Below are 16,730 nucleotides of genomic sequence, written 5' to 3'. Positions count from 1 at the left end.
ATTCATGTGTTTTCTGGTTGTATGTGTTTGTTCATTTGTTTGGGTTTTTTATTATTATTATTATTATTTTAATTGGATCTTTTGGTTTAAAAAGAAGTTTACATTTAGTCCCCGCTCTGACGGATGAGCAATGTGTCCATGCCTCTTACAGCAACTCCAAATCAGAGATTCTGGAGATTTTATGTAGCAGCCATGGTGGAGAGTTTGTAGCAGAGGAGTTTATGTCCTAGAGCCCTGACTGCTACAGTCTCTGCACCAGCCTTGGATACTTTGTTATCCTCTGCACTTCCCCAGTTCTCCAGCAGGGGCAGCGTCCGGTCCCGTGGGCAGGTCCAGGGCTCATTACTGTTTTAAGTGTTGTGACCTCTGAAATCAGTCTTTCCTCCTCAACAGGAAGCCATTCTGTTCTACATCCCCCAGATTGTGCAGGCCCTCAGATACGACAAGGTAAGTGTCCTCCAAGAGCTGTACACAGTGCTGCCTCTGGGCCCTGAGTCCCAGCTCAGACAAGCTCTGCACTCCCTAGGAGCAGGACTGTCCAGTCAGAACTGAGCCCGCTGCTCTCACTGCCTCATCCTGAGGTCCAGCTCTGCAGAGTGGGTGGGTTCTAGTACATTTTCTAGCTGTTTCCTTCAGGTATCAACAGATGACATGGCCTCCCTCAAACTGGTTGTTCTCATGGAGAGTCGATGAGGTTTAGGTGAACTGATAAAGAATGTGTTCACTCAGGCTGCCTCAAGTGCACATCCTGCTGAGGTGGCAGAGACCAGCCGCATCCCGGGCCTCAGCTCACTGTTTTCAGGCCCTTCTGGAGTACAGAGACCTTGGATTCTGTGGACCTGGAGTTGTAGGCAGTTTTGAGCAGTCTGTCCTCTCCCAGAGTGTACACATTCTTATCTGATGAGCCATGTCACCAAGCCTAAGACATGGAGTTACTGGGAATGTGAGATGGCTTAGTAAAATAACAGCCTTGTGTGTGTAAGGAGCATTTGTGCTTAAGGACCTGAGGTCATCCCTGGCACCCACGTAAAAAGCCAGGCATTGTGTCACCTGTAAACCCATACCTGGGGAGCCGGAAGTAAGGGTTCCTTGGGGCTACCCAGCCAGCCAGTTTAATCAAATCACCAAGCTCCTGGTTTGGTGAGAGACTATGTCTTAAACACTAAGGTGGAGAGTGATTGAGGGAGACACCAGTGCCAGCCTTTTGCATCCCCACACAGCCACGCACATGCGCCGAATGCATGCACATTCCAGAGAGAGAGAGAGAAAACAAGAGGATGAAAAAGAACTGGAGCTACCAGTGTTTATAGCAGGAAACAAATGAAATGGAAAAGAAGTCTAGTCTTTAAGATGGCAACTATCAGTATGTGGGCTATATACGACTCTGGGTACCCTCATAGAGCTTTCTGGACCCTGTCCCTCTGGTTGGTACCCTGTACAACCTTATAAGTGAGTTTTGAGCACCTAGCTTACTTGTTTCTTATATTTGGGTAGCAGTAGAAATTGAGAGTGATGGTTCTTAAATACCAAGGGAACTAACACAGGAAGCCCAAGCCTGTGGTGTAGACTTTATGTCCTGAGCCCTAACCCCTGGTGCCCAGCCCCTGGCTGCTCAGACTTAGCACTGACTCTAAAGAGTAAATCCACACAGCTGGGAACCGTATGGTCAAGCAGTAGGAGTTGCTTCTTACACTAGGTTAGGAAGAGTTTCTTCTAGGAGTAAAGGCTGACTGTGGCCTTGACCTCTTGCAGATGGGCTACGTACGTGAGTACATTCTCTGGGCTGCAGCTAAATCCCAGCTCCTGGCACACCAGTTTATTTGGAACATGAAAACTAACATCTACCTTGATGAAGAAGGGCACCAGAAAGACCGTGAGTATTTTGGCCTGTCAGGCCTCTCCCCATCACCTTCACCCTTAGAGGTCACACAGGGCTTCTGCTTTCCCAGAGGCCTCTGTGGTCTCTGCTACCCCAACCTAGAACACACACAGTAAAAGGAGAAAACAGACTCCTGAAAGCTTCCTCTGGCCTTAACCTGTGCCATAGCATGTGTATGTGCCAGCTAAAGCTACACATGGAGATATGGTGGCTCACAGCCATCTGTAATGGGATCCAATGCCCTCTTCTGGTGTGTCTGAAGACAGCGACAGTGTGCTCACATACATGAAATAAATAAATAAATCTTTAAGAAGAAGAAGGGGGGAGTGGGGGAGAGAAGGAAAAGGAGGAGGAGGAAAGAAGAAGAGGGGGAGGGGGAGGAGGAGGAAGAAGAAGAGAAAGAGGAGGAAGAAGAGGAGGAAGAAGAGGAGGAAGAGGAAGAAGAAGAGGAGGAGGAGGAGGAGGAAGAGAAAGAGGAAGAAGAAGAAGAGGAGGAAGAAGAAGAGGAGGAGGAGGAGGAAGAAGAGGAGGGGGGAGGGTGGTAGTGGCAGACGAAAGGATCAGAGCTTCAGGGTCGGTCCGAGATACCTGAGACCCCTGGTTCTAAAAAGTCAGGTTGATGCAACATTTGGGATAGAAGAACAGAAGTTCCGAGGCGACTGACGCTGTGTAGCACGCTGGAGGCTAGCTAGTCTCTAGTCTGGGCTTCATGAAACCTTAGTTGTTGTTTTTGTTTCTAAAGGAAAAGGAAAGAAAAAAGTAAATTTGAAAAGTAATATAAAAAGTCATGAAGCCAGACATGGTAACATATACATGTAATCACAGCGTTCTTAGTTGGGAGACAGAAGCAGGAGATCAAGAGTTCAAGGTCACTCTCAATTTCAACCTAAGAGAATGAGACCCTGTCTCACGAACAAAAATAAATAAAATAAAATCAGCCCATCAAGATAACTCACTGGATAGAGCCAGTAAACCTGACCTAAATTTGAGTCCCAGAGACTTGTATTCCCTGAGCTGGGAACGCTGAGATACACAGGTCCTCGGAGCTGGCTAGTCCACCAACCTAGATTCATCAAACCACAAGGCAGTGAGAGACTCTCAGAAAATGAGGACAGTGCCAAAGAACAAGGCTAAGGTTGACCTCTGGCCTACCATGCACACATGTACACCCCACATACAAAGGAAAGCCTCAGGCAGCCAGGTGCTTCTCAGAAGAGTGGAGTCTTCGTGTGGCAGTGGCCCTGCATGTGCATTCTGTTTGCTCACACACATCAATACTGAAAAGGCATATTCTCAATGTAGAGTTTAATAAAATCAGTGACTGGAACCAGATGCTGTGCCTGTGATCCCAGCACCCAGATGCTGGGGCAGGAGGATTGTTGCTCACAGGCCAAGGCCAGCAGGAGCATTGTAGCTACACCCTGTCTGGAAACATGACGGAATGTTTGCCCAGCATGCATAATGTCCAGAGTTAAATCCCCAACACCAGCACAACTAAACTGGGAGTAATGGTATCTATAAACATAGCACTTGAGAAGTGGAGAAGTGGAGGTACAGGAGTCACGAGTTCAAGGCCAACCTGGGTCACTTGCTACCCTATCTCAAACCATTGGTGTTATGTTACCTGGGATTCTGTCAGGTTACTGGTGCACACAGCCCCTGCCTGGAGCCTTCCTTCAGGGGCTAGCAGTTTTACCTAACAGCATGGCCAGTGTCTACAGCAAAGGGGGAAATGATTGTATGTTAAGGCCTCTATCAGGTCTACAGAGTCTTTTCCACATGCCAGCAGGCTGCTGAGAGATCCCCCAGCATGGCTGTCTAACAGTCATGTCATCTTTAAGTGTCTCTGTTGCAACCATAAACGCATCATCTTTGTCTCCTCAGCTGACATTGGTGACCTTCTGGAGCAGTTAGTAGAAGAGATCACAGGGTCTCTATCAGGCCCAGCCAAAGATTTCTATCAACGGGAATTTGATTTCTTTAACAAGATCACCAATGTGTCAGCCATCATCAAGTAAGTGGCTACTCTTGAAAGACTGTCTTCTGAGCTGTCTTGATTTCATCCCAGCTACTCACTGGTGACATCAGTCTGCGCTCGCTGTCCGCCCATGTGGCTCTCAGAGCACTGCCCGTCTGCATGGGACAAGGCAGAACATCATTGACATTTGCCTATTGCCCCAGGAGACCTAGGGAGAAGAGCATTGCACAGCTACTCTCAGCTTCTTCCCTCCCTGTGTGTGCAGGCTACTCCTGCTACATTCACTGTGAGCTCTTACCACAGACACAGAAAGCCTGGCAAGTATGTCACTACACCGTAAGAGGAACAGTGTAGCTGGACATACTGGCATATACAGGCCTTTAATCCCAGCACTTGGGAGGTAAAGGCAGGTGGAGCTTAGAACCAGCCTGGTCTACATGGTGATTTCCCAGACAGTCAGAATAACATAGACTATGTCTCAAAAAAAAAAAAGAGCACACAGGGATCATGGTGGCATGGGACAATATGAACATTTTAGTGTGTGCTTGGCATCTATAGACTGTAGCAGAGAAAGAGAATGGTGTCCCATAGCCCCCTACAAGGCTATTGTCCCAGTGACCTAAACTCCTCATTGGAGAACTTTTTGTTAATGGGGAAGGGTTGAAACAGGATCTCTCTAAATAGTCCTGATAGTCCTGGAACTTGCTATGTAGACCAGGCTAGCCTCAGAGGTCTGCCTGCCTCTGCCTTCTGCGTGCAGGACTAAAGACTAGAACTGCTATGCCCAGCCTCACTGGAGGGTAAGGGTGAGGGTCTATCCTTTAGGGGAAATTCCCAGACTCAAATCATAGCAGGTAGGTACATTTCCAGGGCATCACGATACAATAACCAGAAAGTTCCACTGGCCCTCAGCCTCACCCTTAGCTAGCCTGGGTCTCAGGGGCTTTCCAGTGAGAGTCACACGGTAAGTTATAGAAACGGCATTTGAGCCTAGAATTGTGTTGGACCCCGATTCACCTGCTGCCTTCGTACCTCAGCAGCAGCGCACGTACCAGAAAATGTGAGGACAGGGGTGTCACCAGACAGCGCCACTTCAGCTCCCACCAACTCCTGGACCATGTGGCTTCTTTGAGGCAGACAGTGCTATGAATGCTTTCCTGACAACTTGAACCTGGTAGAGCCAGGTGTGGTTGGGTTATCAGTGAAGAGGACAATGTCCTGAGCAAAAACTGGAAACCAGTTTCTGCAAGAGACAGAGAATAATCTTTCATTTGTTTGTTTAGAGGGTCGATGTAACCCAAACTGGCCTCAGACTCACTATATAGCAGAGGGTACCCTTACATCAGGCCTCCAGATCTGAGTGTTAGGTACAGTCACCATGTTCTGTCTTATTCCTCAGGCCCTACCCTAAAGGTGATGAAAGAAAGAAGGCTTGTCTGTCAGCTCTGTCTGAAGTGAAGGTGCAGCCTGGTAAGCTGGCATCCTTAGGCCATGGGTGAGGCTGGCATGGTGGGCCAGACGGCTACATTGAACACTTAGGCCCTCCAGCATACCATACCAAGAGATGAACTTTCTCTTGTCTGCTTACTGGATATATTTACTAGAAACAGGAGTACCTGGATGCACAGAACAGGAAGATGGAGGAGTGTGTTGATAGCATGCTAGGCCAGGGCAGCCAGGGCAGAGCAGGTTGATCGTGAAGCTAAGGTCCAGAGCACTCTGAAGAAGCATGTGCTGGGAAGCTGGGTTCCTTCGCTAGCTATCTGGAGAGATTGTGAAAGGAAACTTCAGCCAGGAAGGACAGACTCAGTGATCACTAAATAAGCCAGGGCTGCCTCAGGCAAGTGGAAGCATTCCCTGAAGACAGGGCTCCTCATAAGGCAACTGTGCAGGTGAAGCCTGTGTTGGGAACTGGGTGTGTCTCCCCTGTGGTTACATGCCCCTGTGCCTCTTCTGTGCCTCCAGGGTGCTACCTGCCCAGCAACCCCGAAGCGATCGTGCTAGACATTGACTACAAGTCAGGGACGCCCATGCAGAGGTGAGCGCCTGCTCGCACTTTCCTGCCTCACTCAGCAGTCTCTACTGGATGTCTCATTGCTGTGTTCTTCTTCTCAGTGCTGCAAAAGCCCCTTATCTGGCCAAGTTTAAGGTGAAACGATGTGGAGTGAGCGAACTTGAGAAAGAAGGTCAGTGAGGAACTTGAAGCAGTATGGCTGTCTCTCCTCAGCGGTGCAGGCTTCTTTCAAACATCCTAGACAAGGATGTCACCTGCCTATGGGCTCACCCTTCCTCTAAAAATGGCAGGGCGCTATGTAGTAACACCTGCTGACCCTAGAATCTGTCACCCAAGTCACAGGAGCCCCGGAACCCCATCGTGAGTCCCAGTACTGAGCCTCTGTGGGGCACAGGAGTTGCTTCAGGCTCTCACAGAAGAGCGTAGTCTGGGTGTGCAGCCTCACAGATCCGGAGGCCAACATCAGTATGGAGGTGGGCATGCTCCAGCAAGGGCGGCAGGCTCTGGCCAGGCATGAGTATCAAGTTCTAGGCTGGGTGCTCGGAGGCTTCCCACTCTGTGGCTGTAGGGACGCTGTCCTGCATCCCTCTCTGCCTGTCTGTCTGTCTGGCCTACAAGTTCTTTTAAAAGGACTTTTTTTTTTTTGGTTTGGGTTTTTTGTTGTTGTTGGTTTTTTTGGTTTTTTTTTTTTTTTTTAAGACAGGGTTTTTCTGTATAGCCCTGGCTGTCCTGGAACTCACTCTGTAGACCAGGCTGGCCTCGAACTCAGAAATCCGCCTGCCTCTGCCTCCCAAGTGCTGGGATTAAAGGTGTGTGCCACCACTGCCTGGCTCATCTTCAATTATCTTAATTCCAAATAAGATCACATTTGTGGTTCGGGGTGTGACCTCTGTGGGGACACAGGCCAGTGTGGAGAGATTTCTTAAGTAGCCTGGCTATGTTCCAGCCCTGAGTCCTCAACTTGCACCCTAGGGGCTTTTTTTCACTTCCTTATAAACCTAGTCCATGTTCTTAGGGAAACTCAGGCCCAGTGACACCTCCCCTAGTGACACCAAAGAAGAGATCCTCAGGTTGTGAAACATGGCCCTTTTATTTGATTCCATGTGACCCCTTAGTGCTCTACAGAACTGAGTCTCAAGATCCCAGGTCTCTCTCGAGACCCTCACAGCAGTCAGGCTCACAACGGCACCCCTGCCCCGCCTACAGGTCTGCAGTGCCGCGGCGCAGACGCAGACGCAGACGCAGAGGATGACGGCTGTGAGCGCGAGGCTGATGGCAGGAAGATATGCTGGCAGGCAGCCATCTTTAAAGTGGGGGATGACTGCCGACAGGTGACAGAGCTGGCAGGGCAGGGCACCTCCCCTAGTGACACCAAAGAAGAGATCCTCAGGTTGTGAAACATGGCCCTTTTATTTGATTCAAGTGCTGTGGAGGCATTAAAGCAATCGCAGAAGCCCCTCCCTCCTTCCAGCCCCACCCTTCACCATTTTTGAAGGGATATCCTCACTGGCAACCCCATGACAGCTCAGCCTGGCTGGGCAGTGAGGCCTGACCCCTATACTCTTATTTGGCCACAGTCTGCCCCCTTCCCTTGCTGGCAACCTGTGTGAGCCCCCAGGGCCAGTAGCTTCTGAATGGTCCAGGGGCTGAAGGAAAGACAGTGACTGCATCCTGTTCCTTCTCTGTTCCAGGACATGTTAGCCCTACAGATCATTGACCTTTTCAAGAACATCTTCCAGCTGGTTGGCCTGGACCTCTTCGTTTTTCCCTATCGAGTAGTGGCTACTGCCCCTGGGGTGAGTTCCTGGAACATGAGACCATCACATCACATCACTGCTCCCAACTAAGTGTCTCTTCCCCGTCCTTTCCTAGTGCGGAGTGATTGAGTGCATCCCAGATTGTACCTCTCGGGACCAGCTGGGCCGCCAGACTGACTTCGGCATGTATGACTACTTTACACGCCAGTACGGAGATGAGTCTACCTTGGCCTTCCAGCAGGTAGCTACCCCAGGGCCTCAATTCACCCATTACCAGCCTTCTAGCTTCCTCTATTAGGCGCTAAGTCCATCACCCATAGCTTTCTCTCGGGGTTACAGAAGCCTAGAAGCCCAGGGTACAGAAAGTGCTGCTGTCTCCATACTCCACACGGCTACACCCACTGACCTAGCTCTGCCTTGAACGTGGGCCACAGAGCCAGGGAAAGACCACAGACCTCTCCACACAGAGCCAGGGAAAGACCACAGACCTCTCCACACAGAGCCAGGGAAAGACCACAGACCTCTCCACACAGAGCCAGGGTCAGACCACAGACCTCTCCACACAGAGCCAGGGTCAGACCACAGACCTCTCCACACAGAGCCAGGGAAAGACCACAGACCTCTCCACACAGAGCCAGGGTCAGACCACAGACCTCTCCACACAGAGCCAGGGAAAGACCACAGACCTCTCCACACAGAGCCAGGGAAAGACCACAGACCTCTCCACACAGAGCCAGGGTCAGACCACAGACCTCTCCACACAGAGCCAGGGTCAGACCACAGACCTCTCCACACAGAGCCAGGGAAAGACCACAGACCTCTCCACACAGAGCCAGGGAAAGACCACAGACCTCTCCACACAGAGCCAGGGTCAGACCACAGACCTCTCCACACAGAGCCAGGGTCAGACCACAGACCTCTCCACACAGAGCCAGGGAAAGACCACAGACCTCTCCACACAGAGCCAGGGTCAGACCACAGACCTCTCCACACAGAGCCAGGGTCAGACCACAGACCTCTCCACACAGAGCCAGGGTCAGACCACAGACCTCTCCACACAGGCTCGGTACAACTTCATCCGAAGCATGGCCGCCTACAGCCTCCTGCTGTTCCTGCTGCAGATCAAGGACAGGCACAATGGCAACATCATGCTGGACAAAAAGGGGCACATCATCCACATAGGTAAGCAGGCTGTGCCAGTTACCCTCCCTTTGCCCAGTGCAGAGAGCAGACCTACCCAAAACCCTACTACCATAGAGGCGGCTGGCCAGGTCCAGGGAGCTGGGAATAGAACAGCAGCCTGCACTCTTGGCAGAAGTGAGAGGTAGGGAAATACCTCTGCTCTAAGCTGACACTCCCCTGCCTCTTTCCCATGTGTGGCTGAGTCCTTTTCCATCAGCAGTAAACCACCCTGACTTAACCCTGCCCCAGTTCAGGCAGCTTTGTGGAATTTTGCAGACTTTGGCTTCATGTTTGAAAGCTCACCGGGTGGCAACCTTGGCTGGGAACCAGACATCAAGCTGACAGACGAGATGGTGATGATTATGGGGGGCAAGATGGAAGCCACACCCTTCAAGTGGTTCATGGAGATGTCTGTCCGAGGTTATCTGGCTGTGCGGTGAGCCCATGGGCAGCGTGGAAGGGGTATCCAGGTGGGAAAGGATATTCGTGTCCCTGGAGGGAATCAGGCTGAGTGGCACTGGAAAGGAGTTGAGCGCTCACAGCTGGTGGCTAACACACCTGTAACTCCAGCTCCTCGAGCTCCACTGCTCACTCTGGCCTCTGAGGCACCTGCACATATGTAGGCAAACATGCGCACACATAAAAATACTTTTTGTTTCAGGACATGGTCTCACTATATAGCTCTGGCTGTCCTGGAACCACTGTGTAGACAAGGCTACAGAGATAGCTTAGCCACCAAAGGCTGGGCTCACAACCAAAGACTTCTGAGTCAAGGGCCTTGCACTGTGGTCACCCATCTCACCTGTGTGATCAACTTCACACTCTGAACCTCCAGCCATATCCTGTAGTCTCCCACTGCTGACCCTGTCATGCCCAGCACCCTTCTCGCCCTCTGGACTTCCTGGCTAGCCTTTCACCATAACCCCAGCACCATCAAGGCATCAACCAAATGTCACACCAATCATCTTTGAAACCACTGCTGGAGGCCTGGCATAGTGGGAAGAATCACTCAGCCATACAGAGCTGTCTGTGGTCCTGCAAGCAGATTGTATGGGGAAGTGGCAGTTGGACCACAGGACTGAGCGCAGGGTGCCTCACACTGGTTGTCCTCCACCCTCTGTCTCCACAGCCCCTATATGGATGCAGTCGTCTCCCTGGTTACACTCATGTTGGACACAGGCCTGCCCTGTTTCCGTGGCCAGACAATCAAACTTCTGAAGTAGGTACCATTTGGGGAAGTTGTTCACCTGCTGGAGCTATACCTAGAAACGTTTTATGCATCCTTGGATCCCAGAGCAGACAGGGTTTCTAGAATAGCCATATGGCCGTGAGCTCCCCACGTGGCCTAGTTGCTGGCGAGGGTCAGGGAACACACGAGACTACAGCAGAACGTCCCTCTGCGGGGCCACTTCCCACAAACACCTTTCGTCTCTGCCCAGACACAGGTTCAGCCCGAACATGACAGAGCGGGAGGCTGCCAATTTTATTATGAAGGTCATCCAGAACTGTTTCCTCAGCAACAGGCAAGTCCTTCCTGTTCCCGAGTCCCTGTTCCCCAAGCAGGGGAAGGGCTCCCAACAGTGAGTCTTCACTTTCCTTGCTTGACCTTGCAGGAGCCGGACCTATGACATGATCCAGTACTACCAGAATGACATCCCCTACTAAGGAGCCTGGCACCTGAAGCCTTGAGTGTCACAGAACTCATACTGTTACCGTAGGCCTGGCTGTGGGGTGACAGGCACGTGGAATGTTGATGCACAGGTGTCTTTCTCACACTGGACACATTCCCTATTTGTTCACCTGTCTTACTACATTGGTACATGTATTTTCTTGTGTAAACATGAAAAAAAATAAAAATCCCAAAATGTGCTGCTTTTGTTTTAAGTAACCAAAAATTTGTCCTGTAGTTAAAGGCGCCCTTTGAATTCTTGATCCTTCCAAGTCATGCCTAGCTTAAGGAGTCTTGTTTTGGTTTTGGTACTGAGGATCAAACCCAGGGCCTCTGCATGCTGGGCAGGCATCCCCATCCCCTGGCTATAGCCCCAGCCTAGGGCTTGGGATTAATGCCCCATCCAAACAGGAGTCCTCTCCAAAGAAGAGACGTTGCTAAGCCGGTCTTTGCCTCAGGTCTGAAGGCCCTGTATAGGTAGATGTGGCTGTTTCTGTGGTAAGTCAAGCACCAAATGGGTGCCTGCCAGTGTGGCCTCAAAAAGTAAGGTCTTACACTGGAGCAGAGTCTGCAGTTCAGTGGTTAGAGCACTTGCCTGGTGTGCACAAGCCCATCCCCAACAGCCCCCCCCCCCCCCAAATATCAGTCAGTAGACAGCACTGGAAGCAGGGGGTGCAGGGATGAGACTGAGAAAGCAAAAGTGAGAGGCAGAGCAGCTGCACTAGGACGCTGGCACCACTCTCAGCCTACCTTCATTTGCTTTTTGTTTGGTTTTTCTAGACAGAGTTTCTCTGTGCAGCCCTGGCTGTCCTGGAACTCACTCTGGAGACCAGGCTGGCTTGAACTCACAGAAATCTGCCTGCCTCTGCCTGAGTGCTGGGATTAAAGGTGTGCGCCACCACTGACCAGCTAGTTTTGGCTTTTCGCAAGAGTGTTTATGTGTGAGTGTCTGCATGTAGTTTGTGCACTATGACTTCAGTGGTCTGAATAGGTCTGGCACCCATTGACTCATTTGTTTGAATGCTTGGCCGTAGGGAGTGGCTCTACTACGGGGTGTGGCCTTGTGGGAGTGGGTGTGGCCTTATCAGAAATGCGTCACTCTGGGGGCAGGCTCTGAGGTCTCAAATACTCAACCTGCACACTGTGGCACAGTCTCCTGTTGCTGCTGCCTGTGAATCAAGATTCGCAGCTCCTCCAGCTCCATGTCTGTCTGGACCCTGCCATGCTCCCACCATGATGATAATGGACTGAACCTCGGAACCTGTAAGCCAGCCCCAATTAAATGTTGCCTTGGTGTTTGTCATGGTGTCTCTTCATAGCAATGAAATCCTAAGAAAGACCATACCTGGGGAACAAGGGGGCATCTGATTCCCTGGAACAAGAGTTACAGGATGTTGTCAGACACCTTGTGTGAATACTGGGAATTGACCACCCAGTTTCCTGAGACAGTCTCCCATTAGCTGGAGCTCACTAATTCACACACCTGCCTCTACCTCGCCAACAAGGGGTTACTGACATTACCACTACATCCGGCTTTTTTACATAAGTTCTCGGGATTGGACTCAGGTCCCTGTGCTTGCAAGGCAGTGAGAAACACCAGTGCATACAACTGATAGGCCGCTGCATGCTACAGGACTCTTAACCACAGGTGCTTTCTCCAAATTTAACAGACCACTTTGTTAGGCCATTAAGGGAATCGCCAATAAACCTAACAGAAAAGCTTAGGTGTTTAGACGCTGTGATTATATATTACCATCCACAAGCGCTGAGCTGAGTTCAATCCCCAGAACATAATAAACCACACTCATGCCTGTAATCTACTCAGGAGCAGGAAGATAGATCAAGGTCACTCAGCCACATTGTGAGTTCAAAGCTGGGATGAGACTGCACTCACACACCTGTAAATAAACAAGTGGTCTAAGCTCATTTGTGCAGGATCAGAATTCAACCCAGATTCATTTCCACTCAGCAGGGCATTCCTCAGATACAGCATGTTCCCCACAAAGCCCACAGTGGCAAGAATACACTACCCGGTGTGTTCACATGCTGTGAGGGAGATATAGAGAAATCGAGCCTGCCCAAGAGGGAACCCCAACACCCCCCTCCCGCTATGGAGGGGACCCGACAGGCCAGCACTCATCCTGCCCAAAGCTCTGGCTCAAAACGGCAGACAACCCCTAAAGCCCCACCGCTGGCAGGCACCCCCTGCACTTAGGTGACAGAGGGTCAATGGGCCCATCGGAACACGAACTTCACGCCCGCTCTTTCACACAGGCAGGCACCCCAGAAAACACACAGAGGAGACAGAGGTGCAGGTGGCCGAAACCGGCATGATGCACTCTCTAGGAGGGCAGCAGTCCGCGCGCACGCAGCTCCAGCAAGGGCGACAGTGTGTAGCGCAGCCGGCGGAAGACCACGTCGGAGCCGAGACTCTGGAGCCGGACGGCGTCAGGCTTCGCCAGCACCACGTAGATCAGCGGCAGCACCAGGAAACCCAGCGGGAGCAGCAGCAGCGTCTGCAGTGCACTCAGCGCCCACAGCCTGCAGAACCACCAACGGACAGGTGGGTGGTGGCTCTGGGACCCGGAATCCGGACCGCCCGGCCCCCACTAGTCACTCACCTGAGGCTCCCCGCGCCCGTACCGCCGAACAGCCGCTTTTCCTGCAGAGAAAGGGCTGCATCCAGCCTTTTGTCTGAGCAGCCTCTAGGCTCTAGCCAAATGTCCTAGCGGGCAAGTCCCAGCTCCAGCCCGTGCTCCCCAACCCACGCTCACGCAGTCAGCCCTGGCCACCTCCTCCATGAGTGAGCCCGCGCAGTCCTGCATCCGACGAGGCTGTGCGTTCCACCTGCAGGACAGGCGCGGAGATGGGCCACCAGGCCGGGCCTAGCGCCTTCCGACGCCCTCCAAGTCCCAGCCCTTACGGTTCCGAGCCACCACCACGCGTAGCCTCCAGCGCAGCTGCTGCCTCCATCACCTTCCCCTGCAGCTCCTGAGGGTTGGCAACAGGATAGGGCAAAGGATGAGCTAAGTCGGGAGTCAGGGAGTAAGAAAAAAAGGTTGAGGCCACAGGGCATTCGGAAGAGAATGGCTGTCAGAACGGAGGAGTCGCACCTGCAGGACTCCACTCTGCTCCTGGAAGCTGGCCCAGGCCTCCTCCGTCCGCTGCACACCCTAGAAGCCAGGGGCTTGGTGTGAGCATGGCAAGGACAGGCCCTCCCCACACGCCCTGCCTTGCGAGTCCAGCGCCTTACCTGCCGCAGGTCCTCTGCCTGCATGCTGAATTTGGCCTCTGCCAGCTCCAGATGTTTCTTCGGGAGGATTCAAGTGATGTCAAGAATCTGAAGGCCTCGCACACCGCTGGGCCTCGAGCCCTCGAGGCCGATCCTCCACCTACAAATACACGCCGCCCCGCCCACAGCCCGGCCCGGGTCCCACCCAAGTACCTGCAGCGCCACAAGCTGAGTCCCGAGTTGCTGCTCCGCTCGCTGTTGACTCAGTTGTTCCCCTCCATAGTAGAAAAGCTAAGGAAGCGAACTCGTGAGTGTCTGGCTCGAGGGACTTGGGGACCAGGACGTAACTAACCTGAGACACTGCACGTACCTGGCTGGACAGTTCCTCCCACTGTTCCTGCAGCTTCCGATTGTGTTGCTCCTGCGAACATGGTCCAGGCTATCTAGGCCTCTCCTCCAGCCTAGCCACCCCGAGCCCCGCCTCTTGCTCTTGGCCGCACCAGGTCCTGCCGGTGCTGCTCCGCGGCCTCCAGCAGCCCACGAGCCCGCTCCGCACGCTCCCGCGCCGCCTCGTGTGCCTCCCCTCGAATAGCTTGAGACGCTTGACTTCGTCTCCGCTGCAGGCTACGCGGTGGGGGCGGGAAACAGGTCTGAGGTCCCATTGCCTGGAGCAAGACTGCCACCAAGCCTTCCCCGGGCCTCGGTGCCCTCGCACCTGCGCTCGCGCTCACGCAGCTCGTCCAGGCGCCTGGTGAGACTCTCGCTCTCGGCTTCCAGGCCACGCACCAGCTCCTCCAGCTCCTGCTTCCGCAGGCGGCCATCTCGATTGTCTTTCTGCAGCTGCAGCAGCTGCTCCTGCGGCTCAGCCATGGCTCCAGAGCTCTGCTCGGACCTCCGCCGCCTGGGGGACCTGGTGGCCCACGTCACAATGGGCAGCAGAGGGCGCTCAAGGGAGACAGGTCACACCCGACCAATTCAGGTAAACAAAGCCAGGCCTGGTTGCCCAAAACTGTAATTCTATCTCTTGGGGGTGTGAGGGACACGAAGGTCAGGAGTTCAAGGTCATCCTTTGCTACATACAGAGTTTGAAGCTAGCCAAGGCTACATGCGGACCTGTCTCAAAAAAAAAAAAAAACAAAACAAAACCCACACACACCAAAAATATCACAGTCCTGATCTGATTGGTAAAAAGTTACTAAAGTTCTAAGGAAAGGCCGAACTTGATGGTTCCTGCCTTGTAATCCCAGAATACTAGAGGCTGAGGCAAGAAGATCACCTTAAGTTCAACGTCAGCCTAGCTATATAACAAGACCCTGACTCAGAAGAAAACAAGAAAGTTGAACTCCCACAGTAACTGTAATTACAGGCTAAATCAGGTGTGCTTCACCTTAGATTCTGAGTGACCTGGGAGTTCTAAATTTTTTGAGAAAAACGTTTAAAATTAAATTTTTAATTGTTTTCTCCCCCAACCTAGCAGCGTCTTGCTGAGTGGAGGTAAAGGGTGACTGGGAGGATCTGGGTGCTAGAATGGCCTGATAGTCTCTTTTCTCCGTGTTTTTAGCTCTAGAAAACCTTTGATGGGGCTTGTGTGTATGAGTGGGAAGGGGAATGATGTAGTTTTATGATGTGGGGGCTGTGTTATTGTGGGGGTGTCACCCTGCAGCCAGCCTGGGCTTGACTCAAGCCTTCACCTCTCTAGAAACCTTCACACTCTGCCACTCTGCTTAACCTATCTCTCTCTCTCTCTCTCTCTCTCTCTCTCTCTCTCTCTCTCTCTCTCTCTCTCTCTGTGTGTGTGTGTGTGTGTGTGTGTGTGTGTGTGTGTGCCACATGTGTGCAAATGCCTCAGGAGGACATCAGATCCCTTGAAGCTGGAACTCCAGCAGTTGTGAGCCGCTTATGTGCGTGATGGGAACTAAGTCAGTGCTCTGAAGAGCAGCAAGTGTAGCTGCACGTGGGACTTTTTCCATTCCGTGGTGATATAATCTCTCTAAAGGTTTTAAGAAGCTAATTTATTTTATAATTTGGAGGATATACTTCCCTGGTGGTGTAATAAACAATTACAGCTTCATTAGGGAGGCTGAGGCAGGACGCCAGCCTCTGCTACGTATTGGGGCTTTGTCTCAAACAACCCCCCCCAAAAGAAAAAAACAAAACAAACAAACAAACAAATGAGTACTTTTTGTTACCAGTCCGCTGGGATAGTGATGCCATCTATACAGAGTTCACTGGCTCCAGTAATGTGGAAGAAGGCGTTGAACACTTGATTTTTGTGTTTGCTGGGCTGGAGATGAAGACAAGCCTCCCAGACAAGTCTTCTCCCTCTGAGACATGCACCTCTCTGTGCCTTTTCTCTTCACAGGCGGTTCCCATGAGACTCTCCCTCAGCTAGTGCCCACTCTACAGGCCTTCCCTCCCCCCACTAGCTGGCCTTCGACCACTTCCTTCATAATCCACCCAGCATACCTGCATCTTACTGAGTTCTGATAATCTAGGGTTCTGTTTGTTACCTTGGAGACAGGGTCTCGTGTTGCTCATACTGGCCTGAAACTCAACCGTGTAGCCAAAGATGACTTGGGGTTCCTTATTTAGTTTTTATGTGTATGTGTTTTATCAACATGTCCATGTTAAAACCATGTTCGTGCAGGAAGGCCAGAAGAGAGCATCAGGTCCCCTAAAATGAATTGCAGATGGCTTTGAGCTGTGGGTGCTGGGAATCCAACCAAATCCTTTAGGAAAGTGCTCTTAATGGTTGAGCCATCTCTCTAGCCCCCAGATGTTTGATAAATCTTCAACTCTCCTTCACATTGGCCAATGCTGTAATACTTTTCTGTGTCAAAGCCTTAAGTCTACGACCTGGGCTGAGGTCCCTAAAAGATGAATGGACACTCCTCAGGCTGCTACATGTGACAGCAACAAGCTGTGGCCCAACTCCCTGATAATAGCTACACAAAATAACAGCAACTAAGGACTCAGGTGGCTTGCCCTGTCCACAATATAGGTAGAACTTGTCTTGGCT

At 51.8% G+C, this 16,730-nt stretch overlaps 2 protein-coding genes across 7 annotated transcripts in view; one reads left to right on the top strand and one right to left on the bottom strand.

The window, feature by feature from the left end:
• The window catches only part of Pi4ka (phosphatidylinositol 4-kinase alpha), a 116,409-nt gene extending 105,730 nt beyond the window's left edge, over positions 1–10,679 (top strand). For 3 of the 4 annotated variants that reach the window (XM_034515467.2, XM_076942539.1, XM_076942540.1), the window contains exons 42-55: positions 394–447; positions 1,753–1,873; positions 3,764–3,893; positions 5,257–5,327; positions 5,823–5,895; positions 5,973–6,043; positions 7,078–7,202; positions 7,563–7,667; positions 7,744–7,869; positions 8,690–8,810; positions 9,087–9,246; positions 9,940–10,029; positions 10,250–10,333; positions 10,424–10,679. In XM_034515467.2, coding sequence (XP_034371358.2) covers positions 394–447; positions 1,753–1,873; positions 3,764–3,893; positions 5,257–5,327; positions 5,823–5,895; positions 5,973–6,043; positions 7,078–7,202; positions 7,563–7,667; positions 7,744–7,869; positions 8,690–8,810; positions 9,087–9,246; positions 9,940–10,029; positions 10,250–10,333; positions 10,424–10,475 — 1,383 coding nt within the window. In that variant the 3' untranslated portion in view covers positions 10,476–10,679. The other variant, XM_076942541.1, reaches the window with a different exon arrangement.
• A 2,007-nt stretch (positions 10,680–12,686) lies between these two features.
• Positions 12,687–16,022, bottom strand: Tmem191c (transmembrane protein 191C). 3 transcript variants are annotated; one of them, XM_076942542.1, is made up of 11 exons: positions 15,891–16,022; positions 14,427–14,621; positions 14,212–14,335; positions 14,082–14,132; positions 13,925–14,002; positions 13,733–13,789; positions 13,593–13,652; positions 13,403–13,470; positions 13,254–13,326; positions 13,101–13,141; positions 12,687–13,020 (listed from the first exon to the last, which is right to left on the bottom strand). In XM_076942542.1, exons 1-11 carry the CDS (start codon positions 15,923–15,925, stop codon positions 12,822–12,824), a joined length of 981 nt encoding a protein of 326 aa, XP_076798657.1. In that variant the 5' UTR covers positions 15,926–16,022; the 3' UTR covers positions 12,687–12,821. The 3 variants fall into 3 exon arrangements, with proteins under 3 accessions (XP_076798657.1, XP_076798658.1, XP_034371357.1); XM_076942543.1 differs by having other exon boundaries at positions 13,272–13,326; XM_034515466.2 differs by having other exon boundaries at positions 15,901–15,958.
• Positions 16,023–16,730: the final 708 nt, after the last annotated feature.

The sequence above is a fragment of the Arvicanthis niloticus genome, chromosome 12 (assembly GCF_011762505.2).
Source record: "Arvicanthis niloticus isolate mArvNil1 chromosome 12, mArvNil1.pat.X, whole genome shotgun sequence".
NCBI lineage: Eukaryota > Metazoa > Chordata > Mammalia > Rodentia > Muridae > Arvicanthis > Arvicanthis niloticus.
Note: the sequence above shows the minus strand (reverse complement) of the source record. Positions and strands in the feature narration are given on the sequence as shown.